This window comes from Oryx dammah, unplaced genomic scaffold, assembly GCF_014754425.2.
Source record: "Oryx dammah isolate SB20612 unplaced genomic scaffold, SCBI_Odam_1.1 HiC_scaffold_4, whole genome shotgun sequence".
Classification (NCBI taxonomy): domain Eukaryota; kingdom Metazoa; phylum Chordata; class Mammalia; order Artiodactyla; family Bovidae; genus Oryx; species Oryx dammah.
Window position 1 is genome coordinate 63,189,389 of NW_024070188.1, and position 19,108 is coordinate 63,208,496.

A 19,108-nucleotide genomic window follows, 5' to 3' on the forward strand; every position below is an offset into this window, starting at 1 on the left:
TGCTAAGTCCTGTTCAACTCTGCCACCCCAAGAACTGCAATACATTCATCCTTCACTATCTTACAGAGTTTGCTCAAACACATGTCCATTGAGTTGATGATCCCATCCAATCATCTCACCTTTCTGTTGTCCCCTTCTCTTGCCCTAAATCTTTCCCAGCATCAGAGTCTTTTCCAATGAGTTGGCTCTTTGCATCAGGTGGACAAAGTATTGGAGCTTCAGCATCAGTCCTTCCAATGAATATTAGGACTGATTTCTTTAGGATTGACTAGTTTGACCTCCTTGCTGTCCACGGGACTCCCAAGAGTCTTCTCCAGCACCACAGTTCAAAAGCATCAATTCTTCAGCACTCAGCCTTCCTTATGGTCCAATTCTCACATCCGTATATGACCACTGGGAGAACTATAGCTTTGACCATATGGACCTTTGCCAGCAAAGTGATGTCTCTGCTTTTTAATATGCTGTCTAGGTTTGATATGGCTTTTCTTCCAAGGAGCAAACATCCTTTAATTTCATGGCTACAGTCACCGTCTGCAGTGATTTTGGAGCCCAAGAAAATAAAATCTGTCACTGTTTCCACTTTTTCCCTATTTGCCATGAAGTGATGGGACTAGATGCCATGATTTTAGTTTTTTGAGTGTTGAGTTTTAAGCCAGCTTTTTCAGTCTCTTCTTTCACCTTGATCAAGAGGTTCTTTAATTCCTCTTCACTTTCTGCCATTAGAATGGTTTTATCTGCATATCTGAGGTTGTTGATATTTCTCCTGGCAGTCTTGATTCTAGCTTGTGATTCATCCAGCCCAGCATTTTGCATTATGTACTCTGCATATAAATTAAATAGGCAGGATGATAATATACAGTGTTGACATATTCTTTTCCCAATTTTGAACCGCCTGTTGTTCCATGTCTGGTTCTAACTATTGCTTCTTGACCTGCATACAGGTTTCTCAGGAGACAGGTAAGCTGGTTTGTTATTCCCATCTCTTTAAGAATTTCCCACAGTTTGTTGTGATCCACACAGTTAAAGGCTTTAGCATAGTCAGTGAAACAAAAGTAGATGTTTTTCTAGAATTCCCTTGTTTTTTTCTGTGATCCAACAGATGTTGGCTATTTGATCTCTGGTTCCTCTGCCTTTTCTAAATCCAGCTTGTACATCTGGGATTTCTCAATTCACATACTGTTAAAGCCTAGCTTGAAGGATTTTGAGCATGACATTGCGAGCATAACATTGCAAGCATGTGGAATGAGCACAATTGTGTGGTAGTTTGAACATTCACATTGCCTTTCTTTGGGATTTTAATGAAAACTGACCTTTTCCAGTTCTGTGGCCACTGCTGAGTTTTCCAAATTTTGGCATATTGAGTGCAGCACTTTCATAGTGCTATCTTTTAGGATTTAAAATAGCTCAGATGGAATTCCATCACCTCCACTAGCTTTGTTCATAGTAATGCTTCCTAAGGCCCCTTGACTTCACATTCCAGGATGTCTGGCTCTAGGTGAGTGACCACACCATTGTGGTTATTCAGGTCATTAAGATATTTTTGTATAGTTCTCTGTATTCTTGCCACCTCTTCCTAATCTTTTCTGCTTCTGTTAGGTCTTTGCCATTTCTGTCCTTTATTGTGCCCATCTTGCATGAAATGTTCCCTTGGTATCTCCAATTTTCTTGAAGAGATCACTAGTCTTCCTCATTTAATTGTTTTCCTCTATTTTTTTGCACTGTTCACTTAAGAAGCCTTTCTTATATCTTCTTGCTATTCTCTGGAATTCTGCATTCGGTTGGGTATATCTTTCCCTTTCTCCTTTACTTTTCACTTTTCTTCTTTTCTCAGCTATTTACTTTTCACTTTTCTTCTTTTCTCAGCTAATGCCTCCTCTGATAGGCACTTTGCCCTTTTGCATTAAGTAATGTGATTAAAAGCAAACACAATATAGTGAATCAATAAAGTAAAACATGCCAGGACTCTGAAAAGACTAACAAAATCAAATAACTTGCAAAAAGAATTCAAAATTCTAAAATAGGTAAAAATAGAAATAAAAATTTTTTAAAAGGGCATATGACCATAGATGTTACAAATGTTAAAGAAATTAACAAAGGTATTAAGGCAAATTTAGGCCATTAAATTTGAAAACTTAGATAAAATAGATAAGTCCCTAGGAAATAATACAACTTAAAAAAAAATTGACTCAAAGAGAAATTGAGGACCTAAGTAGTATTATCATCTTCAAAAAAATTGAATCAGTAGTTAAAATCTTTCCATTCAGAAGAAATTAGTGGCCCCATACAGCTTGAGAAACAAGTTATACCAACATTCAAAGAACAGGTAGTTCTAATCATACATGAACTTTCCCAGGAAATAGAAAGGCATATTTCTTAATTCAGTTTTTGAAGCTAGTCAGTTTCATAGCAAAATAAGGAAGGGAGAGGACAGAAAAGTTAAATTACAGGCCATTCTTACTAAAGAACATAGGCATAGGTGCTTTCTAGTTCTGTGATATAAAAAACTTTTAAGCACTCCCTCGGGGGATATTCTTTGTCTAAACTGGTCCCAAACTGGGGAGCTGGGGACCCAATGGAGAACGCTAAAGTCAGATTTATTAAGATTTGAATTCCAAATTGTGTTTTCTCCTTAGACCATATCACTCAAGAGAGAATGTATATGTTTATTTGATCTCACAGTTCTTGTGCTTTTTTATGATATTCACTTTTCTGTTATTTTTTTCCCCTTATGCTTAAAGCTACTCGGGAGCCCAAAGCGTCTCTGTGATTTGGCAGGACCCAGCTCCACTGAACCTGAATTGAGAAAAAGATCAATTTCAAAAAGAAAGTCTCATCTGGATCTTCTCAAACTGTATGAAACTTCTCCTTTTGGATCTTTATTGCTTGGTGAAGACTGCTTCTCTGAATATTCTTAATGTTGTTTCTAAGTTCCTGAAATTATATGAATCTATTATATGAGATATGACTATGTAGTAATGTACCTGCAAGCCAGAGGGGAAGTCTTATCTCGGTTTATTGTAATCATATAACTTTCCATATTTTCATACTGACTTAGAGAAAAGCCAGTGTACAAATTGTATAGAAATTCTTCATCGGGTTTATTTTGGGGAAAAAGTTTTTTACTTAATATGTTCCATCTATATGATTCCTTTCCATAGAGTCCCTCTCGGAAATGGAATATTATCTGATTTGTAATAGTTGTAGTCACATGCATCTCTTCAGAAATACATTTCTTGAATAAAGAAAGGTCCACACTATCCTAGAGGCATTATAAATGTTTCCTGTTTGGAAAACTGAACATGTTACAAAAGTGAGATTATTCTATGCCTGTCCTTGTGAAAATTATAAATTTGCATCAAAATCTTTATTTGTACCTAAATAAACCAGGCAACCTAAAGACTGTGATTCAAAGTGGGCCACTTTCCAACCTGAACACATTTGTTTCCTTTATTGTTCATTTTATTCTTTTTGCCCAGATCATTTGATTTCATGTGAATCAAGAGTATCTCTTTTGAATACCTAACTGTTCGCCAGTCTAATTCTTGATCATTTGGTAGCATTTTTCCATGTTTCCTGTACTGATGCCTTCTGCTCCTTTGAAAACTTTCAGCATCATGGACGGCATGACGGAGGCATGCATCAAGGGCGGCATCGAGGCCTGCTACGCCGCCGTGTCCTGCGTCTGCACCTTGCTGGGGGCCTTGGAAGAGCTCAGCCAGGGCAGGGGCTTGAGTGAAAGTCAGGTCCAGCTGCTGCTGCTGCGCCTGGAGGAGCTGAAGGACGGGGCTGAGTCCAGCCGCGACTCCATGGAGATCAATGAGGCCGACTTCCGCTGGCAGCGGCGAGTCCTGTCCTCGGAACACACACCCTGGGAGTCGGGGAATGCGCGGAGCCCTGACATCAGCATCAGCGTTACCACGGACACGGGCCAGACCACCTTGGAGGGAGAGTTGGGTCAGACCACACCCGAGGACCACTCGGAAAACCCCAAGAATGGCCTCAAGTCGCCAGCCGTCCAGGAAGGCAAGGAGACTCTGAGTAAAGTGTCAGAACCGGAAGCCGTGGACCAGCCAGACGTGGTTCAAAGGAGCCACACCGTTGCCTACCCCGATATAACCAACTTCCTGTCCGTCGACTGCAGGATGAGGTCCTACGGATCCAGATACAGTGAGAGCAACTTCAGCGTGGACGACCAAGACCTCTCTCGGACAGAATTCGACTCCTGTGACCAGTACTCCATGGCAGCTGAAAAGGACTCCGGGAGATCGGACGTGTCGGACATTGGGTCCGACAACTGTTCTCTAGCTGATGAGGAGCAGACCCCCCGGGACTGCCTGGGCCACAGGTCCCTGCGGACCGCAGCTCTGTCTCTCAAGCTGCTGAAGAACCAGGAGGCTGACCAGCACAGCGCCCGGCTGTTCGTGCAGTCGTTGGAGGGTCTCCTGCCGCGCCTCCTGGCCCTGCCCAGTGTGGAAGAGGTGGACTCAGCCCTCCAGAACTTTGTCTCTACCTTCTGCTCAGGTTTGTAATTCATTCTTTGCTACGCAGTCCACTAGAATATTCAGAGCAGTTTGTTTAACAGGCAGTTACCAGCATGCATGGAGTTTGAAGTGCTCAAAGCATCCCGATGAATCTTTGGGTTTCTTAAAGAGAGCCAAGGACTGTAACTGACTGGTGGTGGTTTGTTCAAATTGTGCAGCAGTCGATGGTTGGAATACACCAAGAGGTGGATAAATGTGTATGTGCAGAGAGTAAGAGGCAGGTGCCTTCTAGAAAGCTGATGCTGACTGAAACAAAATGGCAATCTGTGATTCTCAGAACACTGAATTCTTCCTATGCTTATACACTTTGCTATCCTAAAATCATAGTGTGTTGCACTTCTGGTTTGTTGACATGTAAGTTATTTCAGATGAGGTCTTGAGCAGATGCAGGCTGTCCTACCACTATATTCTGAATTCCCCTGAACGTCCCACAGTGTGCGATGCTCCAGTGTTCTGTATCAGCATCACATTCTCCAATCTCAGACCCTTCTGTCTGCCGAATGTCAACATTGTGACCCAAACGGCATTTAAACAGGTGTGCCGTGGGCTGTCTTGGCCAGGGTATACCAGATAGTTATGCTAGTTTTGCTGAAGGGCTGAAAATGATCCCCCAGGATTTTGGTGAAGAAAGGAGGTAAAAAATATAGGGAGGCAGCATTTAACACAGGAAATAATGAATTTAGATCATTTTCTTGTAAGGTATTTCTAGAGGGAGCATGCAGCTTTTTCCTTCCTATGTAGAGAAAACCCCAGTTCTTCCTTATAGTACCTCTTCCTTCTTTTATGAGTCACACAGAGCACTGTACTTCTGACACTTGGTCACCAAATGTGTGAAAGTTTTCCCCTCAAACAACAAGCAAACCTCAGACAGCAGCTGAGTGTCTTACAATATAACTCAGTTCTGATGCTACCTACCCCCCACCTCAGAGGCCAGCTGCAAGCCCAGGCTGTCACCTGTGCTAACCGACTGGCTGTAAATCAGAGCTTCTCATGACCGCCTCCTTAGGTTCACTTAATTCGTTAGAATAGCTCACAGAACTCAGGGAAACACTCAATTTTGCCTACCAATTTACTAAAGGATCTGATAAAGGATATAGATGAATGGCCAGATGAAGAGATACACAGAGTGAGGTCTGGGAGGTCCTGAGTACAGGAGCTTCTGTCTCCATGGAGTTGGAGTGGGCCACCGTCCTGGTGTGAATGTGTACACCAACCCTGAATCTCCCCAAACCCCTACTGCTGGGATTTATGGAGGCTTCCTCATGTAGCTGTGATCAATTATTAACTCCATTTCCAGCTCTTCTCCTCTGTCTTGAGGATGGTATGGTGGAGGTGGAGCCAAAAATTCTTTGCTCTTATCGTGGAGTTATCCAGGAGCCCACCCAGAGTCACCTCTTTAGAAAAAGAGATCCTCTTAGTGTTCTTATTACTTGGGAATTTATGAGAGTTTTAGGAGCCCTGGGTCATGGATGAGATCAAAGACACATATTAGAATAAGAGGTACTCCAAGTGTTCATTTTTTTTTTTTTAGCATTTTACTTTACTTTACAATACTGTATTGGTTTTGCCATACATCAACATGAATCCACCACAGGTGTACATGAGTTCCCAATCCTGAACCCCCCTCCCACCTCCCTCCCCATACCATCTCTCTGGGTCATCCCAGTGCACCAGCCCCAAGCATCCTATATCCTGCATCAAACCTAGACTGGTGATTCATTTCTTACATGATAGTATACATGTTTCAATGCCATTCTCCCAAATCATCCCACCCTCTCCCTCTCCCACAGAGTCCAAAAGTCTATTCTATACATCTGTGTCTCTTTTGCTGTCTCGCATACAGGGTTATTGTTACCATCTTTCTAAATTCCATATATATGTGTTAGTATTCTGTATTGGTGTTTTTCTTTCTGGCTTACTTGACTCTGAATAATTGGCTCCAGTTTCATCCACTTCATTAGAACTGATTCAAATGTATTCTTTTTAATGGCTGAGTAATACTCCATTGTGTATATGTACCACAGCTTTCTTATCCATTCGTCTGCTGATGGACACCTAGGTTGCTTCCATGTCCTGGCTATTATAAACAGTGCTGTGATGAACATTGGGGTACACATGTCTCTTTCAATTCTGGTTTCCTCAGTGTGTGTGCCCAGCAGTGGGATTGCTGGGTCATAAGTCTATTTCCAGTTTTTTAAGGAATCTCCACACTGTTCCCCATAGTGGCTGTACTTGTTTGCATTCCCACCAACAGTGTAAGAGGGTTCCCTTTTTCCCACACCCTCTCCAGCATTTATTGCTTGTAGACTTTTGGATCACAGCCATTCTGACTGGTGTGAAATGGTACCTCATTGTGGTCTTGATTTGCCTTTCTCTGATAATGAGTGATGTTGAGCATCTTTTCATGTGTTTGTTAGCCATCTGTATGTCTTCTTTGGAGAAATGTCTATTTAGTTCTTTGGCCCAGTTTTTGATTGGGTTGTTTATTTTTCTGGAATTAGGCTACATGAGTTGCTTGTATCACTTAGGAAGTCATTAGGGTTTTAGGAGCTCTGTGCCAGGAACTGGGAGCAGAGACCAATATATGTATTTTCTATGCTCTCATAGTGCTACAGAAAGAAAGCAGTTAATGAGTACAAAAAAAATAGCAGGAATAAATGATCGCCTGACCTCAGGGTGCTCAACTGTGCCTTCCCCTAAAATTCAAGGGTCTCTTGACCACACAGAACTGTCAAAAAAGACCATCGCTTGCTCTTCCACCACTGAGCCTCGAACATGTATCTGTCACGACACTTCCTGTATTTGTCATAGTTATGTGAGTTCATGTATCCACCTTTCCCTTTCTAGACTTTCAGCTCCTTGGAAGCTACAACCCCATCTACCCCATCTTTGGTCTTCTAACAAATAACACATCACACACAAATACAAAAAAAAATTGTAGCCCAGTTCTTGGAACTTGGTAGAAGTGACTGCTGTATTGTTAAGAAGGAGCTTAAGTATCTTAAGAAGCTGATCAGATTGTCCTTTGTCAAATCGATCCAGGTATATTTAAGGAAGAACATTTTTTAATATGAGAGTGATCCAAAGTTATAGCATAAAGCACCAGCAGAGATATAGCACTTCTAATTCTGGACTACTCAGTAACTCTCTAATGTACCTAGTGGTTAGAAAGAGATGCATATAGTTTGTCAACTTTCCTAACTGCATTGCCATTCTTGTTAAGGCAGTAAAATATCAATTTCTAAGACTACCCAACATTTTTCTCAATATTTTTCTTTTAAGAATTAGATATAAAAATAGCTGGGATATTTAATTTGTGTGAAGGAACACACACACAAAATCATGTTTCATTTCATTTCAAAAATTATGTTTTATTTCTAGTCATTGAAATACTAGAAAAATATACAAATATGGTTCTTAAAAATTGTATTTCTCCCTAGTAACTTATGTGCACCATCATTAAATTTTACATTCTTTAATTGAACATTCCTAGTGTATATGTGTTATGTGTGTGTGTCTCTCTCCTGTCTCTCTATCTCTGTTTCTCTCTCACACACACATGTGCACCCACACACACAAATGCTTCTTCAGTCAACATTTATAGAGAAACTGTGCTATGTCCGAAGGGTGCAAGATACGTGTGATTTATCCTCAACAAATATTTATTGACTGTAAATTGATGAACTTGCTCTTTGATCCCTAAAGATGTGAATAGCTATGTGCTGAAGGAGTACAGCCTGAGTTGGAGGGGGTTTGGTAGGGTCTCTGAACCTGTGCATCTTCCCAACTGGAAGCCTTCTTGAGAAGAGGAGCTTGGCAACTTCTCCAACCGGCTTGGTATCCCTGGTGACAAGGCAGAGTCTGGCATCCATCAGTGATCCCCCAAAACAGCTGTGTATCAGATCACAGCATTGCCCCTTGTTGCAGTGATGATGGCCTTAAGTGATCAAGAAATGGTAAAATTATGTTTAGGCCCTTCTATGTAAAATTAAAGTTATCCATACAAAATAACAGCTGCAGAAGTTTCAGCATTAAAGAATGTAAGATTTAGCTCTCAGATAAATTCATGTTTACAAACAACATCCTTTATAATTAAAAGATGCTTGCTCCTTAGAAGAAAAGCTATGACAAACCTAGACAGTGTAATAAAAAGCAGAGACTTCACTTTGCCAACAAAGGTCTATATAATCAAAGCTGCAGTTTTTCCAGTAGTCATGTACCATCGCAAGAGTTGGGCCATAAAGAAGGCTGAGCACCAAAGAATTGATGCTTTCGAACTGTGGTGCTGGAGAAGACTCTGGAGAGCCCCTTGGAGATCAGGGAGATCAAACCAGTCAATTCTAAAGGAAATCAACCCTGAATATTCATTGGAAGGACTGATGCTGAAGCGCCAATACTTTGTCTACCTGATGCAAAGAGCTGACTCATTGAAAAAGACCCTGATGCTGGGAAAGATTGAGGACAGGAAGAGAAGGAGATGACAAAGGATAAGATAGTTGGATGGCATCACCAATTCATGGACATGAGTTTGAGCAAACTCTGGGAGATGGACAGGGAAGCCTTGTGTGCTATAGTCCATGGGGTCGCAAAGAGTTGGACACAACTGAGCAACTGAAAAACAACAAAGTAATTCCTGATTAAATGAGTAGTCACAGTGGTAAAGAATGACTTCCAAAGGCCCTACCTCCTTTCCTAGGAGAATTGGGAAATATAATCCTAGCAAAGTCTTTTACAAAATTTGAAGTAAACCTTCACATTTGTGTTTTTGTGTTTTTGTGTTTTTAAAATCAATACTTATTTGTAGCTTGTGCAGAACAGCACTTGCGTGAATTTTATTTGACCAGAATGCAGCTCCATGAACGTGGCAAACTGCTCAGCTTTTAGGTCTATAAAATGTCCCATCAGATCCAATATGTTGTGACATTAATTTTTACAGGTAGAAATCAGTACATTGAAATCAGACTTCAAAATCTTTTGGTTGTTTCTAAATGTAGCGGGTTTTTAAAATTTGTTTTTAATTGGAGGATAATTACTTTATAATCTTATATTGGCTTCTGCCATACAAACAACGTGAAACTGCCATAAGTATACACATGTCCCCTCCCTCTGGAACCTCCCCCTCGCCACCCATCCTATCCCTCTGGGTTGTCACAGGGTACTGTGTGAGCTCGCTGTGTTATACAGCAGCTTCCCACTAGATATCTATTTTACATAAGGTAATATATATGTTTCAGTGCTACTCTCTCAGTTTGTCCCATCTTCTTTCTCCACTGTGTCTAAAGTCTTTTCCAGTGGATGAACCTAGAGCCTGTTATACAGATTGAAGTGAGTCAGAAAGAGAAAAACAAATATTGTATATTAAGGCATATATATGAAATCTAGAAAATGGTAATGATGAAGCAAATGTAGTTTGTAGTGATTGTCTATAACCAAGTTGTTGGTTATTATTATTTTTTTATTCTGGTGACCTCCACAGCACTTTTACCAATTAGGAATTGGTCTCTATATCTGAATTACAGACTCATCGCTCTGTGGTCCTGCTGCCAGTAAGCTGGTTCTCTTCAGTTACTGCATTTAGCGGTTCAGGGGATCCCACTGAGTGTTGCTGTGGGTCAGCTGAAGCTACTGGGTACTCAGCTGGGTCCACGTGAGGCAGAGCTCTCCCTCCAAGATAAAAGACGATTGAAAGAGAAACATCTGTACCTGTGAGACACAGGAATGGCAGATTCCTTTGTTCACCGAGAGAAAGTTAGGAAAGCAAAAACAGGAGAAGGGGAGGAGGAGTCTCCTGGAGTCATAACCCGGATATTTTACTCATTATTTTCTTCTGTGTCAAAACTTATTTTCCCCAAAACTCCCATCAAACATTTGTCCCTGACTGGTTATCAGGGTCCACCCTCCTGGCTGAGGTCAGCCTCACTTGGCATTTCTCAGGGCCCCCTGTTCTCTAATACTTAAACATACAATTGAAATGTCTCCTTAATTCCACATTATTCAAGAGGATTTTTCTTTGAAAGAAAGTTTTTTCAGGTAGGGTGGCAAGGTAGTTTGCAAACATCCAGACAAACCTGGGTTTCATTGAGATATTAATATCTTTAATAGACTACTGGAGTGGGTAGTCTATCCCTTCTTCGTTGAATCTTCCCAACCCAGGAATCAAACTGGGGTCTTCTGCATTGCAAGTGGATTCTTTACCAGCTGAGCTACCAGGGAAGCCCATCATTAATAGAAAGCTGGTATTGAATGTGAGCCGTGACAGCTGCCGAAATGCCTCTGATCCTCCATAGAAGAAAATGGCGTCTGTATACGGCCTCCTCGGGGGTGAAAAAGCAACAGCCAGCCTCCCACAGCCACTGACAGAGGGGCATGCTCAGAGGCTTTGGGATTACTGTGCCTCAGATCAGTAGTGTTTGGTTGGAATCTGGAAGCTCACTGTGACCAAATGTGAGCTTATTGCAAGCAACCTAATATTTATCAAGTGCCAAACTTCAGAAAAGGTAATATAGTGAAAGTAAAAGTGTTAGTCACTCAGTCATATCCAGCTCTTTGTGACACCATGGACTATACAGCCCACCAGGCCTCTCTGTCCATGGAATTCTCCAGGCAAGAATTCCTGATAGCCATCCCTTTCTCCAGGGGATCTTCCCGACCCAGGGATCAAACCCAAGTCTCCCGCATTACAGGCAGATTTTTTACTGTCTGAGCCACCAGGGAAGCCCAATATAACTAGTATGCATTTCAACTGTGCAAGAAATACGTACGTCTTTAAAACAAATTTGACTCCTGACCCACAACCTGCCTAGCTGGCTAGCCATTTGATCTCTGCTAGCCCTCAGGGTTGGAGAAGGCAATGGCAACCCACCCCAGTACTCTTGCCTGGCAAGTCCCATGGACGGAGGAGCCTGGTGGGCTGCAGTCTATGGGGTCGCAAAGAGTCGGACACAACTGAGCAACTTCATTTTCACTTTTCACTTTCATGCATTAGAGAAGGAAATGGCAACCCACTCCAGTGTTCTTGCCTGGAGAATCCCAGGGATGGGGGAGCCTCGTGGGCTGCCGTCTATGGGGTCACAGAGTCGAACGACTGAAGTGACTTAGCAGCAGCAGCAGCCCTCAGGGTCCCATGCCAGGGTAAGTCTAGAAGCAGGAGCTTGTCTGGGGTCTGGAGAGGGAGGCCCCTCACCTCTCATGTCACCAGTGAACCCTCGTTGTACACTTCACAGGCTTTCTGGGGGCCCTGTGATTTTGCAACCTCCCTTCCAGTGTGGGGCCTGGAATGCTCAGGCAAGGCCGGGAGGCCCTGTGCATATCCTTTGTCCTCCTCCAGGGTCCTGCCAACCTCCAGATGCTGCCAGGCAGCAAGAAGCCCCAGACCTCCAACCCCTGCCCAGCCAGGGAGTGGCCCTTCCCTTCCTTGCTGCTTTCTCTTTTCATCACCTCTGGGTGCATGTCATTTACATGCATATATTTAGGATGGGCTGTTTCACCTACAGCCCTAAATCCATCCTCAGGGTGTTTACAGGAGCAAACGTAGCATTGGGGCGAACATAGTATCAGATGAAGAGAAGTGGACTTGGGTAAGTTTTGTCACCCCAAGCTCTGTGACACCAGCTTTCTCTGGCTGAATGAGCCCATCTTTAGAGCATGAGGTTTCATTGGTTTTTGTTTTTCCAGTTAATTTGGGGGAAAAAAAGGGGGGAACAAAAACAAAATATAGGCACCTTTCAAAATGAAAAGCATACTATGAAATGTAAAAGAATGTTTTGAAAAAATAGTTGGAGGAAACCAATAACTATTTCTTTATACATATATTTGAAACTGTTTCCTTGTTAATAGCTTTTATATTTTAATTAATTTATTTTAATTGGAGGATAATTACTTTACAATATTGTAATGGTTTTTGCCATACATCAAGTCAGGCATAGGCACACATGTGCCCTCCCATCTCAAACCCCCCTCCCACACCCCTCCCCACCCCATCCCTCTAAGTTGTCCCAGAGCACCGGCCTTGGGTGCCCTCCTTCATGCATCAAACTTGCACTGGTTATCTATTTTACATATGGTGATGTTTCAATGCTATTCTCTCAAATCATCCCACTCTCTCCTCCCACTGAGTCCAGAAGCCTGTTCTTTACGTCTGTGTCTCCCTTGTGTTAACAGCTCTTACTGAGATATAATTCACATACTATGCAGTGCACCCTTTTCAAGTCCCTAATTCAAAGGGGTTTTTCTAATATATTACATTATTATTTGTGTTAGTTGCTGCAGTGAATATTGGCATACAGGTATGTGTTCAAATTCCTGTTTTCAGTTCTCCTGGTAAACTCCTAATAGTGCTGATTTGCTGAGTCATACAGTAATTCTGTGTTTAGCTTTTGAGGAACATTATTACTTTTAGAAAGAAGTGAAGTGAAAGTCGCTCAGTCGCGTCCGACTCTTTGAGACCTACAGACTGTAGCCTGCCCGCCTCTCCTGTCCATGGAATTCTCCAGGCAAGAATACTGGAGTGGGTAGCCATTCTCTTCTCCAGGGGATGTTTCCAACCCAGGGATTGAATCCAAGTTTCCCACACTGCAGGCGGATTCTTTACCATCTGAGCCACCAGGGAAGATCACTTTTAGAAAAGTTTGTGCTTATGAGTTACTGGACTAAGCATCTAGTTGCCATAGTGAACTTATTTGTTCATTTTCATTCATTCAGCAAATAATTTTAAAGAATCTACTATGTATTAGACTCTGTTCTAGGCACTGGTGTTATCTAATGAAAAGAACTGACAAAATCCCTCCCTCTCATAGGTCTTATGTAATAGTAGTAATGGCAGTCAGTAAGCAAAAATTTATTAATAAATGCCATTAAGGCAATGAATAAAAATGCCTGGTGAGGAGGAATATTGCAGAGGATGAGGGTAGTGGGCCAGATGCTATTTTAGATGGAATTAAAGGGGAATGTCTGTGACAAACTAGCACTTGAGCAGAGCCCTGAAAGAATTAAGGAGGCAGCAAGTCATCCAGAGATCTTGGGAGACCTCTGTGGGGTAGGTGTGGAGGGGACAGAAATGTGAATGCCCTGAGGCGTGTCCAGGCTTGGTGAGGTCAAGAGACAGCAGACAGTTTGGGATGACTGAGGGGAGTAAGAGGAGGCGGGGAGTGTCGGGGTTTTTTTATATTGTGATTTGGAAAGTTTGAGCAGTAGATAGAGGTAATCAGTTATTTTGCCTATCTCTAGGTAAAGAAGGGTTTAAGTGATTTTACCAAATCTCCTGGGGAGTAACCAACAAGGTTTTCCCAAGTAGGTTCACTCTGGAGTGCTTGCTCTTTCCCACCAGGCTAGGGCGCACACCTGCCGTGACACTGTTCCTTGCTGGCTGCTGTTCTACGAGATGTCTCTGTCCCTGGGACTGGTTGGTGGCTCCACTAAGCGGTCAGCAGTGTCTGCCCAGCGTGCTGTTTGAGGTCTCTGGGTTTTCTCCCATAGGTATGATGCACTCACCAGGTTTTGACGGGAACAGCAGCCTGGGCCTGCAGATGCTGATGAACGCAGACAGCCTGTACTCGGCAGCGCACTGCGCGCTGCTGCTCAACCTGAAGCTCTCCCACGGTGACTACTACCGCAAGCGGCCCACCCTGGCACCCAGCACCATGGTGAGTGTGCGTCTTTCCCGACCAGGCCTGCCGAGGACCAACAGCGGCCTCTGGGCTGGCACCTGAGCATCGTTGGCCAGAGAGGGATGACTTGGCCATGCCCACAGGGCTGTGGAGGGCGGGCACTCACCATCCACAGGAACCTTTGTGCAGGTTGCACAGAGCGGTGAACCACAGAGCTACCCACTTGGTTCCAGGAGCAAAGAACACCAATGTACCCGCATTGGCTGCCTGCCAGTGGCCCAGTAACTCCATTGGGTGGCATAAAAATACGTGTATAAGACACATTCAGAAACGTGATCAACTTCTTAAGTAAGTGCAGGTGATGTGCAGAGAACAGTCCCCTTTGCAGAAAATGAAGGTGTGCTGTTTACAAAAACCCTTCATTGGTCTCTGAAATGTCCCGAGACGTACTCAGACCCAGAGCCAGGCTGGCTAATGCTGGTAACAAAGCCCCTCTCTAAGGCGATGAGAGTGATGGGAGGGCCTCTTTCATGGTTGGCTCCCTGGCAGGAGCAGGCCCCTCCATAGTGGACTCTAGCACCAGTTCAGGAGCTTATGGCCTTGAAGCTGCCTGAAGGGATCATTTGTCTGATAAACGATTAACAGATTGTACACTTCTGAGGCTATATGAATGTCAATCCAGTATCTCTTGAGACACGTGATGTCCTTCAGGGAGCACAGGCCGCCTCTGGTGCTGACGGGGCGGTGAGAAGGAGGTGCTCTGCAACGTTTCTCGTCTCCCACACGTCAGAGAGTGAAGATGCCAAATGCGGTATCTCTAATGCTTCTACTGTTGTTTAGTCAGTCAGTCGTGTCCTCCTCTTTGCAATCCCATGGTCTGTAGCCTCCCAGGCTCCTCTGTCCATGGCATTTCCCTAGGCAAGAATACTGGAAGCAGGTTGCCATTTCCTTCTCCAGGGGATCTTCCCCACTCAGGGATCGAACCCACCTCTCCTGCGTTGGCAGGAGGATTCTTCACCACTGAGCCACCAGGGAAGCCCACTCCTTGTAGGTTTCTTAAAAGGATCACGCAAGTGAAGGGACCTTCATGAAGTCTGTGACCTTTCCACCGCAGTTTCCCCTTCCTTCGCCACCTCCTGAGCCCAATGAGCAGAGTCGTGTTTTTCCTGTAGGCAGTGACTCAGTGACTCCAGGGATGTGGGAGCCTGTTGTTTGCAGGGGATCGTATCTGGTCATTTTCTCCTGTGATCTTCTCTGCAGAAAGAGTTCATGAAGCAGGTCCAGACTAGCGGGGTGCTGATGGTCTTCTCCCAGGCCTGGATTGAGGAACTCTACCACCAGGTCCTTGAAAGAAACATGCTCGGAGAAGCCGGCTACTGGGGCAGCCCCGAGGACAACAGCCTCCCCCTCATCACCATGCTGACGGGTCAGTGGCTCCTTTCAGGGCTCCGTGGCCCTCGGGGGTGGGAGGGCTCGGGGCTTTGAAACAGCACCCACAAAGCCTCCCTGGCCATTGGTGACAGTTCCCGGGAAATGTCATGAATTCACCTAACAACAGCTTTCTGTCCTTCTTCCGTGTGGGACTCTGCAGGCTCACTGTGCCCCATTAGATTAGGAATTAAAAGTGAAAGTCCCGTCAGTTGTGTCCAACTCTTTGCGACCCTATGGTCTGTAGACCGCCGGACTTCTCTATCCATGGAATTCTCAGGCCAGAATACTGGAGTGGGTCACATTCCCTTCTCTAGGGGATCTTCCCAACCCAGGGATCAAACCCAGGTCTCCCGCATTACAGGCAGATCCTTTACCATCTGATCCACCAGGGAAGCCTAGATTATGAGTTACTTAGCATCCATGTCCATTGGAATAAAACCGTAGACTTTTTCTGGAGATATGAAGTACTGTCTGGGCGCAAAGCCCAGAGTTATTCCTGGAATGTCTCACAATAGATACCCTGTATCATTCAGTGCTCCTGGGAGTTTGCCAGCAATGTAAAATCATTGATTTTAAACTTGGCTCCATCCTCATTTCTTGTTCCTATCAGAGGTCCTCCCTTACCTTCCCAGCTGTACCAGAGTTTAAAGTAATGCAGGAAGAGATAAATTGGAAGGTTGGATTGATGTGTACACAGTACTATATATAAAATAGGTAACTAATAAGGACCTGTGTATAGCACAGGGGACTCTACTCAATACTCTGTAATGGCATATATGGGAAATGAATCTAAAAAAGAGTGGCTCTATGTATAACTGATTGACTTTGCTGTACAGCAGAAACTAACACAGCATTATGAATCAACTATACTCCAATAAATTATTCTTAAAACCATGAAGGGGCAGTTGACTAAAGTTGAATATGGATTTGAACTACATAATAAAATTTTATTAGTGTTAGTTTTTCTTAACTTAAATGATACTGTATTTATGGGTAAAAGGACTGGATGTTTCCACTTATTCTAAATTGGTTAAGAAGCAATACAGATACATACACAGAGAATTGTGGAATAAATGGGGCAAGGTGAATGTAACGTGGATCTGTGAAATGTATGTGTGTGTGACGTCACATCAATAATACACACGTATATCAATAATGTGTCTCATACTTAATACATACACTCAAGGAGAGTTCCTTGTACTATTCTTGTAACTTCTGAAATTTGAAATTAAAAATTACAAAATATTATATAAAAAAAGAATGCAAGATAGTTGCCCAGAATCTATATCTTTAGCATCCAGTTTTCATTTCTATTAGAAATTTTTGGAAGCACTATGGGATGTGGTCATAAGGCAACATTTTGGCAAAAGCAGCCATTCATGGCTTTACATGGTATAACCACAATGTCAGGTCAAGATCAGGGGCTGCTCAAAAGTTTGGACTGGTTATCAGGAACCTTAATAAATTAGATCTCCAGGCTCGTCCTATATTTGATCTGAGTGATCGCCTCATGGCTTCCACTGATGGTATAAGTAGAGCATGGCCCTACACAGACACCATTTATTTTATTAATTATAATATTTACCTCAATTTGAAAAATAGGAATTCATATTTATGAAGACATTTATGAGACACTTAGTCAGTCTACCTGTAAGAAATACTTGTTTTCCATCAGACTGCACAAACTACCTTCAGACTGAGATTACAGCCTTGCCCAGAGCTTCTAAATGCCTTGGAATTTAGATGAGGATCCTAAACCTGCCAGTCTTAATTTTCAAATACCACCTTTCTGCCAAAATTAATCTCTGAATTTCTTCCCTGAACCTTAGTACAAGGAGTCATTTAGTAGATGTAAAAATGAACAAATACTGGGCTATTCACAGGAGCCATTTTCATTGGTCGTCACTGTTAATCAGCTGTCTCTTTTATAATGGAACAATAAGTCCAATTGCTTCATCCATAGAAAAGTTTTCTAGCTTTAGATTAGTGATAGAAAATCAGAAGCTTTTCATCAGAATTCTACAGATTTAGGTTCTCTGATTCTTTGTAACAAATTTCAAGTATGAAGTGACAAGTGAATTTGAGCAGCAATTAACCTAGAGCTTAGAAACGTCCATCTGGTCTTTTCATTTTGTGCAAGGAAAAGCAATAGCAGCAATCTGGTGATCAACGCTGTACTACCTGTGGCCATCCCTTATGTCATGTCATGTCACAGTGTTCTATACAACTGGGGATTTTAGCACTTGGATAAGCTTTGTGTTACCTGAATTCATCAGTTCATTACCTAGCACGTAGGAAACAAAACTGTGTTACGTGGCAGTTTCTAGGATGTCGTTAGAGCATTTGACCATCAGTCAAATTAATTCAGTGAAACTAGTCTGTTCCTACTGTAGTGGTCAGATATTTCTCACTGCCTTCCCCCCACTCAGTTTTACTGAGATATAACTGACGCATAACACTGTATGAAGAATATGAATACTAAGTCCGATTTCTTCCTTTGCCAGCCTCATGACCTTGGGCAATTTTCTTATTTTGAAAACTTATTTCCTCCTTTGTGAAATATCAATAGGAAAAATAATACCTACCCTGCCTGCCTACTCGGAGTTGTTGGGAAGGTCTAATTAAAAAATGTTAAGTGAAAACACTTTGAAAATGGTACAGTGTTACTAGTAAGGTACTGTGCTGTCCAAGGGCTTCCCTAATAGCTCAGGTGGTAAAGAATCCACCTGCAATGCAGGAGGCCCCGGTTCGATTCCTGGGTTGGGAAGATCCTCTGGACAAGGGATAGGCTATCCCCTCTAGTATTCTTGGGCTTCCCTTGTAGTGGGTGCTTTCCAATCAGTTATATGATAATCTTACCAAAAAGACTTACCCTGCTCTTAATTCTTATGAGGAAGTACGGAAAGATCCATGTTGGAGTAACCTGGTATGTATAAAGTATGGGAATAATGCCTTGGTTTGGAATAAAAGGGAGTATTCAAAGGTCAAAATATTCTAAATCAATAGATTTTCTAATAACAGAAATAGCAGAATTTATCTTTATTTTTTCAAAGAAAAAAATATGCATCAGTCTAACAGAAGAAAGCTCTAGCAATGAAAGAAAACTGTACTGAATGGATAAAACAAAAATTTTTAACATTCTAATAACAGGTTGTTATATACTTGGTACATAATGGATCCCATGGCTATTCATTGGGGGGAGAAATGAATATTATGGTAGCTGTGTCTGACTGGAGTGTTCTTTAAAAATGGGGGGGAAACACCTTGCCCTTTTTCCTTAACAGATATCGATGGCTTAGAGAGCAGTGCAATTGGAGGGCAGCTGATGGCCTCAGCTTCAATGGAGTCTCCTTTCACCCAGGGCAGGAGAATTGATGACTCCACGGTGGCAGGTAGTGACTTGGGTCTTGGGTTTATGAATATGCATCCATCGTGTGTGTTATCATCTATTAAGTTATTATGTGGCAGCTTTTTGTGCTGACATAAATGAATTAAGAGTTTTGTCTTGGCAGGAAAATACCTGATAGAAGT

At 42.7% G+C, this 19,108-nt stretch overlaps 1 protein-coding gene across 1 annotated transcript in view; it reads left to right on the plus strand.

Moving 5' to 3' along the window:
- The window catches only part of ARFGEF3 (ARFGEF family member 3), a 174,175-nt gene that overhangs the window by 108,180 nt on the left and 46,887 nt on the right, over positions 1-19,108 (plus strand). Inside the window, exons 11-15 of the mRNA XM_040239099.1 lie at positions 2,739-2,851; positions 3,611-4,521; positions 14,016-14,182; positions 15,407-15,572; positions 18,862-18,969. Of these exons, the coding sequence (XP_040095033.1) occupies positions 2,739-2,851; positions 3,611-4,521; positions 14,016-14,182; positions 15,407-15,572; positions 18,862-18,969 (1,465 nt within the window). The remainder of the gene's footprint in view (positions 1-2,738; positions 2,852-3,610; positions 4,522-14,015; positions 14,183-15,406; positions 15,573-18,861; positions 18,970-19,108) is intronic.